Source organism: Phalaenopsis equestris, unplaced genomic scaffold (assembly GCF_001263595.1).
Source record: "Phalaenopsis equestris unplaced genomic scaffold, ASM126359v1 Scaffold235570, whole genome shotgun sequence".
Classification (NCBI taxonomy): Eukaryota; Viridiplantae; Streptophyta; class Magnoliopsida; order Asparagales; family Orchidaceae; genus Phalaenopsis; species Phalaenopsis equestris.
In genome coordinates, this window is record NW_018253434.1 from 68,213 (window position 1) to 77,038 (window position 8,826).

The 8,826-nt window shown below is 34.6% G+C and overlaps 1 protein-coding gene across 1 annotated transcript; it reads left to right on the forward strand.

The window, feature by feature from the left end:
- Positions 1-2,453: 2,453 nt before the first annotated feature.
- On the forward strand, positions 2,454-8,279 carry LOC110039149 (uncharacterized protein At1g04910-like). The gene is made up of 11 exons (XM_020744110.1): positions 2,454-2,515; positions 2,626-2,903; positions 3,022-3,069; positions 3,166-3,256; positions 3,542-3,618; positions 4,380-4,468; positions 4,592-4,778; positions 5,280-5,461; positions 7,160-7,262; positions 7,347-7,678; positions 7,749-8,279. The coding sequence occupies exons 1-11, from the start codon at positions 2,491-2,493 to the stop codon at positions 8,176-8,178; spliced, it is 1,842 nt and encodes a 613-aa protein (XP_020599769.1). The 5' UTR covers positions 2,454-2,490; the 3' UTR covers positions 8,179-8,279.
- The last annotated feature ends 547 nt before the right edge of the window (positions 8,280-8,826 follow it).

Here is an 8,826-nt window from a genome sequence, read left to right on the forward strand (position 1 = left end):
AAAGTGCCATACTTTTTTTACCTCTAGTCTCTCAGCCCACCATTCTTCAAACACATCAATCGTTCGTATTATGGGATCCTAACTCAAGTCTGTTGATCCTCACTTTAAATCCTTTCAAATTTTCCAATCCTTTTTTAACTGATCTCACTTGTTCTTTGGTTGTATTATATCGTATTTTCTTAAAGTGCTTTCTTTAAAAACTTTAGCAATCTTATGCATCCTCCTTTATTAAAAATAAGTTGTTGGCCTATTTCCCAACTCCACCACCCTTCAAATAGAGATTATAAAAGATTAACTTAATGTTCTTCTCTCACATAATAGGTAGTCCAGTTTCTATTGTCTTGCCCATCACCACTACCTGTGGGAAAAGAACCAGCACTCATAAATTCTTACAAACAAAAACTTGATCTTATTATAAAAACACAGGTCAATCAAACCATTCTCGATATGGCTAAAAAGTGGTAATAAGCAAATTCACTCTAAAGCCAATGCATAAAAAAAACAAATAAAATTAAGAAAAAAGTCATCATCTCGACCAAATCTCTTGCACACAAGAAACAAAAGTAAAAATAGCTAACTTCATTATAAAAAATGATCATCAAATTTTAAATAAAAGTAATGGGTGAACTCAATACACCATGGCCTTGAACCTTGTGAATGTTTTATTTAAATAAAACCAAAACACATGAGTGAGCGATGACGTCGTAAAAATGACGGTGTATTTAATTAAACGCACCAACGCTGTGAAAGGCAGTTGTTAATGCTCAACATAGCATGGATTAGTAATGTCATTGATCGCAAACCAAAACAATCAAATAGAAATAAACACAACGCTAATCCATGTTGTAATTCTACTATAATTAGAAAGTTCTTTAATAATATATAAGTAGTTCTACCTCTAGTCAATGCTTTCATCAAATATATGCTTAACTTTAGCAATTTGTTGCTATGCAGTTTTCATTTAAGGCACACTAAACAATTCAATATATTATCTTTCTATATTCAATAAAAAGTATTATTGTCATTGATGACTTAATTTGAATATTGAGAACCAATTATGAAACTTGCTAGCGACATTTCTTTTTTCTTCTTACCAATTTGTTTCAATCTCCACACAACAAAAAACTATTTCCTTAGTAAATAAAAATGGATTTGTACATCTGTTAAGAACATTGCATACTTCATGTTGAATAACTGTGAATTGGCAATGACATGAGTCATACCCCCACAAAGAACGAACCCACTGAATAACTATGCAAAGGTTGTTTATTTCCAAACTTTTCTGAACCATTTTCCAAAATAAACGAATCTTAAACAAATGGGTGGTTGCACAAGAACACCTAATCCTTCCACCAAAACATCATTCAACTCTAAACAACATTGCATATACATTAACCATGAATTTGCATAGACAAACACCACAAACCATAGAGAACAACTCCACCGAGACAAAATAACAAATCCACTAAGACAGAGACCACAAGTAATGAAGAATAAAGATAACCAAAAAAAAAAATTTAAAGATATAAAATACTGGAGGATTAAGGCCCTCAATGGAAAACAATGTTAATCGAGCTAAGAGCTTCCAAAATTTTCCAAAAAAATCACATTTAAATGAATCAAAAGCAAATGGGTGGTTGTCAAGCCCATGAATTTGATTCCTCTTGTCATCAAAGAACATTGGTACATTCATTAAAAGTAAAAATGAAAGTGCATTTCATTAAATACTCCCGAACTGTGATAAACAAAAGTGAGTGTTTGTATTTTGGTGATTCACCGTGACAAAAAATCTTCCCCAAACACCTTTTAAGGTACATTCATCAATTGTGGGCTTCTCGGCGTGGTTCAAATCCTCAAAATGTTTTAATTAATCAAGTTCAAGTGAATTTGATTGCATAAGAATCATACTTGTGAAAACAATTTGATTGCTGAAAAAAATTAATAGTTTTAAAAAACTCATATTATTTGATATATGAATTATTGAGCTGGATTTTAATTAGGTCAGATCAACCTTAATTTACATTCTAAATTAACAAAATGATCAATTCGGATCTTCCGGTTGGATACATGGCATATAAACTTTTTCCGAATATAGCAAAATTGCATTTCGTGATTACAAATGCTAGCTCAAATTGATAAGGCGTCGATAGTATTGCCAAAATTAGCTTTTAGCAGTTTCAGCATTGTTGGTCGGATAGAGATCGAATTCTTGATAAATTTGCACAATCAGTTATAAAACAATAAAAAACCTAAATTGGCCAATATGCTAGCGGGTAATCTGTCGTCGTGAGGTTTAACGTAAATCCCGAACAGTGATGATTATATTAAGAAAATATTATCCAAAAATATTAATCCTCACGGGGGGCAGCTATCACGTGAGAACCCGATTCGGAATGAGTGATTTTTTAAAATAATAAGTAAAATAAATAAAAAAGTCAGAGTCAGAGCCGGAGCTGGCGGATCGGTATCCGTTGCTTGCTCTCATATTTTATGCATTATTACCACAAAGGAAAAGGTGAGATATCAGAGATGCTGAAGGTTGAAGGCAAATAGAAAATGATACGGAAACCACCATTATCGCTATCATTGAATTTTTTTTAATTGATTTCCTTACGTGCTTCCCAGTTTTGTTTCATCTCCTTCGCGCCTCCTACGAGGAGAGTTTCGGTAAGAGAGAGAGAGAGAGAAGACGAAGAACAGAGATGGCTTTTCAGAGGAGGCGGCACCATGAGAGGATGGTGACGGCGGCGGGAATGTCTGGTATGACAGCGATCTCGGCTGCGGCGCTGCTTATATTCATGTTATTGGCATTCCTTATGGTTCTCGCGCCTCCGCTTCTTGAACATCCGGCGTTTCCGAACCAGCCGGAGCACTCGCGGAAGGCGAGGCGTTCCTCAATACTCGTAAGTATGAATGGATTGTTCTTCTGCATTGTTTGTTTGTTTGTTTTTTTTTTTTTTTAATGGATCCATTTTATGCGTTTCTGATGGTTTTTTGTGCTTGTATTTGATGTTTATGTAGCTGGCAAAGCCCGTGGAGAGTGAGGGGAAGGTGATTTTTCGGGTGCCGGTTTGTACTTTTGATCCGTTCCTTCTTGATTTGATTGATGTAAATCTTGTGTTGCTTGCGATCTTTGATGACGACTAGTGGAGAATTGGATTGCAGAGCGGAGGCGATGTGATGGAGAGCGATATCTGGGAATCGAAAGGATCAGAGTACTTTTATGGTTGTAGCAATGCGAGCAAGGAGTTTGAAAGTAAGTGCTAGCTCTTGCTTTAATTGCCGTTCGCATTGTGTTTGGGAGTGCAATTTGAGTATTTTGGAATCCATTTTCTCTCTTATGGATACACGGATGCTTTAAGAATGTTCTGCCGAGGATTGTATGGGAGTCCGACTGTTTCTTTGATATGTAATGTTGTTATTCAGCTTTGCCACAGTGAAAGGATTGAAACATGGCCATTGCTTTTTCCGTATGTTTTTTTGTTGTAAACATTGTTCTGAGCAGTGTTGAATCTCCAATGACTTCTTTCCTTGTTCGCAGAAGCTGATGCGATCACTTATCCTGATAGATATCTCATGATCTCAACAAGTGGCGGGTTAAACCAACAGAGAACTGGGGTGAGATTTTTCCTGCCTGTTCTGCTAAAGTTTTCAGTTTCCATATAACTTGGGAACATTAAAATTAAGCTTTTTTTCTTTTTTTTAAGAATCTGTTGTGCGTATTTATGATCTACCTATACGTAGCTTTTAATTGTTGATGTGGACATCTCTATAATTGAGTGAAGCTATTAAAATTCTCTATTTTATATGATTTTTTTTTTCCAGTGGCTGAATTGGATATGGCCTAATTTTCAAAGGATGGGGTCTTTCTATGATTTATTGAGGCAGTTAAATTTTTCAATAATTTGCAATTTTGCATGCTTGTTTTTGTTATATTAGCCCAGTGTTACAGAACCTTTTTAATATACGTAATTTCACCACTTTACTTACCCGATAGAAGGTACATGTATGATGGAGTGCTTTTTAAAATATTTAATTACACAGCATTGCAGCCTGACTGAAGGTAAGTATATTAACTTTATGGCAACTTAGTGGTGCCACTCACCTTCTTACATGGGAATAAAAATTGATAATGATGTTTAATGACATTTATAGATACAATTATAATCTTTTTATTTTCCCATAGGTTTTATTAACAATGTCTAGAACGTAAAAGTATTGAACCCTGTCCTTTCACATTCAGCCATCAAGAGCATTTCATGATTTTATTCTCCTTCAAGCCTATGTATTCACATGAATGAGATCATAATATCTGTAACGTTATTTTTTGAACTTGTCCATGTTTGGACTTATTCTTTATGGTTTCGTGATGGGCTCAGATTACTGATGCTGTTGTGGCAGCTCGTATTTTGAATGCAACTCTTGTTGTTCCTACGCTGGACCAAAAGTCCTTCTGGAAGGATGTAAGGTTTGCTTCAGTTCCAGCAGTTTTCTTTTTTTTTTTATTTTTTTCATGAATGCTTTAGCCAAATTCCTGAAAGGAAGATTGAAGGGTGATCTTGTTGTAAATTTTTTTTCTATACCTTCACAGCAATTTCACTGAGATATTTGATGTTCAATGGTTCATTTCATCCCTCTCAAAAGATGTCAAGATTATAAAAGAGCTCCCCAACAAGGTAGGAATAGTTGGTGCTACTCCTTACAGAATGCGAGTACCAAGGAAGTGCACCCCGATATGCTATCAAAACCGTGTTTTTCCTGCTCTTTTGAAAAAACATGTAAGCTTTTAAGTTTCTGCAAACCAAAACTCTTTTACCCTGTTGTTTCTGCAAACCAAAACTCTTTGTTAATTCCATTCAGAGACATATTTGCTAAACTATACATCATATTATTTTTTAAACATTTTACACAATATATACAAATGGTTCGTAGATGCAAGAAAATGAAATTGGTAAACTAAGCCAGTAAGAATCTACTATAACTTGAGGGAATCTTTTACCCAGCTTTTAATGAATGGGATTTCCATGTGATCATGAATGGACGTTCCATAATCACACCTTCATTCTTATAGCACTTATAACTACACATATTTGCACTTATAGGTTAAAAGAAATAAGTACATGCTGCAAATCCTATTGGCATATTTCTAAAAAGTAATCTTTAGCAATTCATCTTATTATATTTGGATTATATATGGTGAACAGGAATCCATCTGGTGCATTGTTTGGTGTCATGCAATCATAATTTTCCAGGTCAATATGTTTTTTACTATGATGCAGGTTGTTCAGCTGACAAAGTTTGATTATAGGCTTTCCAATAAATTGGAAAATGATCTTCAGAAACTGCGGTGTAGAGTTAACTATCATGCTCTGAGATTCACCGATCCAATACGGAAGATGGGTGAAACGTTGACAAAGAGAATGAAATCAAAGAGTAAGCATTTCATCGCTCTTCATCTTAGGTAATCATCTTCTCTTGACACTGCCATTTAATTTGACAATGTTTTTGTTCTTGCACTATCATGCTTTGTAATTTTGATTATAATTTTCATCTTCACTTTTCAACTTTACTCTTTCAGAAAGTAAAATTAACTGTAAAAAGTTGTGAGGACATAGTCTATTGGCCATTTCTTCCCTTATTTGCCAACAACTTCTAATTATGCAGAATATGATGTTTCGAGCTAAAATCGTTTAATGTTATCTAATGAAATTTATTTACTTTTTTATGGGGAAGTTATTTGTTAGACTTGTATATGCTAAACTTTTCTGTCATGCATATATTCAGACTTCTGTTTAGTTCACAGCTCTCTTAAATCCTACTTTTCTATCTTCTAACATTTTATGCACTAGGTGTTCAAAAAAAATTTTCCAAATTGTCAGGAAATCATGGACAACAAAAGTGTAGATGATCATCTAATAAATCTCAATTTTAAATTTACTGTTGATTATCTTTGCCAAGCCAACTGTTGAATATCCTTTCAAGACCATCACTCTTTCGTATCTTTCCTAATTTATCTCTTCTATTGGTTATAGTATCAAATTGTCATGTAAATCTGTGCAATACTTTGAAGACTCTTTTTTATTGGAGTACTTTTGTCTATTTTAAATATTTTGGCCCTTTGCCAAAGATCTCCATTTTTGTATAGCATAAATGATTTTCAACGTACATGATTTGCATGATGGAGGCAGAATGGCATTCCTTCCACAAATCAATAAATAACAGTCGGTTTTGTACTCAACTGAACAAGATAGCTTTGAAAGCATCAATCCAACAATTTGTGCTCCACTGTTTAAAGTATAATTAGAAGACTCTATCTGTTTTATGTCCTGATTTACACAGTAGATGTCTTCCTATTGTTTTACCCCAATGTGAAGTTTGTATATTTAGTAATTAAACCAAGAATTCTTTCCGGTTCTAGATTATTTGCTTGTTAATGTTTTCAACTTAAGTTCATAGCACTTGAATATTTTTGGGTCCTTTACATACTACCATCCATTTCCTATGTATTTACATATCTAACACCTAAAGTTTACTTTTTTTTACATTTACACCACTCAAATCTCTTATATCACATCAAAAATACCATTATTTTAACTTTTAAAAAGTGAAATATACCTTTCCATGCATAGGCAAGTTGGCATAAATGTAAATATTTAAATTTAGGTGTTAGATATGTAAATACATAATGTACATCTTCCAAAAAAATTTTTTCCTGTAAGTTTACTTCTGCTAATAAAACAATAGCAGTTGGGGCTGTGAATTTAGCTCGAAGATCGCTAATCGCTCGATGATTGATTCGATTTTTGGCTCATATCGAGTTCGGATAAAAAAATGTTAGCCGAGCTGCATGCCAAAATTTTGGATTGGCATTTTTTCGAGCTTGCCTCAGCTTGGCTCACAATCGGATGGTTAACAATATATGATTGAATTTAGCGAATTTAGCTCGAAGATCATTAATCGCTCAAAAATTGATTCAAATTTTGGCTCGGATCGAAATTTGATCGAAATAAACCAAAATTTGGATTGAAATTTTTGTAGCCGATTTTCAGCTGACCCAGTTCGGCTCGAAATCGGATTGTTAACGGCCCTAATTGCAGTTACAATTTAATTTTACAAAATTAAAGGTCCTTCAATGGTTTTTTGACGCTTATAATAACAGATTTGAACCTGACATGCTTGCTTTCTCCGGCTGCTACTATGGTGGAGGTGATAATGAAAGAATGGAATTAGGCGCCATACGAAAGAGATGGAAAACCTTACATGTGAGTGAGTAATGTTTTCTTCTTGCATTCAAAAAATTTAACTTATCCTTGTGAAATTAATTAGTTCAATAAAATGATATTCAGGCCAGCAATCCAGATAAGGAACGCAGGCAGGGTAGATGTCCTCTTACTCCAGAAGAGGTAGGCCTCATGCTGAGAGCATTAGGTTTTGGCAATGATGTTCACATCTATGTGGCATCTGGAGAAGTATATGGAGGGGAGGAAACACTGGCACCACTTAAGGCTCTTTTCCCTAACTTTCATTCAAAAGAAACATTAGCAAGCAAGGAGGAGCTATCACCATTCTCTCCATTTTCATCACGCATGGCTGCTCTCGATTACATCGTCTGTGATGAAAGTGATGTATTTGTGACCAATAATAATGGCAACATGGCAAAAATGTTAGCTGGAAGAAGGTATGTTTTAAGGTCTCCTAATAACTATGGAGTTCGAATTTTTTTTCTGATTTTAAATGTTCTGTTGCAGGAGGTATTTTGGGCACAAGAGGACCATTAGACCCAATGCGAAGAAGCTTTATTCTGTGTGTCAGAATAGAACCAGCATGACCTGGGACGTCTTTGCGTCAAAGGTCCGCACATTCCAGAAAGGATTTATGGGAGAGCCCAATGAGATTAAGCCTGGAAGGGGTGAATTTCATGAAAACCCTTCAACCTGCATATGTGACAAGAGTGAAGGTAGCTCCTCTGCTCAATTCCAGCACAGAGTGGAACTCAAAGCTGGAAGGGATGATTCAAACAGAAGTGATGGGTCATCTAGTTATGAGGAGCAGGACTGGGGTGACTGGGATTATGGTGAAAATGCACCGTTAGGGAAAGCTGTACCTTACAGAACAGAAATGGATTATGACCTTTTTCTCAAGAATGAAGATTCAGATTTGGAAGAGTTCTCCGACTAATGGAGTTTTCTGCTTCATCCATTCTTTCCTTCTATACCCGTTTGGTTGGTTCTACCTAGAAAATATGCATTTGAATATCACCTTTTTTTTTTTTTTTTTTTTTTTTTGCATTTATGCATTTTTTATATGTGTAAAGGATGGAATTTAACAAATTTCATCGTGTTATATTTCTAACCTGAAGTTAGCAAATGGGCTTAAATAATATAAGGTGAGATTCCATACAGGACACCGAGTCAAGTTCAATAGTACACGAGGCGTCTGCCGTGTTATAACTGAAATTGTACATAAAAGCTTTGATGATGAACTGTACAGTATTTTGCCGTCTTTAAAGATGGATTTAGACGAGTAGTTTTGTCAACGCTACAGTTCTTCTGTAAAAATTTTCTTATTGCTATATAGCACTTCATTATCACGGGAATTTTTTTGCGAACTACGGGTAGGATTATTTATTTGTCTCATTTTCTGTTGAGAAGACAGAGGAGCGGCAAAACTTAGTTAAGACACTATTAACAACTTTGATTTACATAATTCACGCCACTCAAATCTTTAATATCACATAAAAATTATAATCTTATTTTAATATTAATGCAATGCATGAATAATCAATTATTAGATTGCATTCATCAATAAGAAATATCCTCGTCTAAA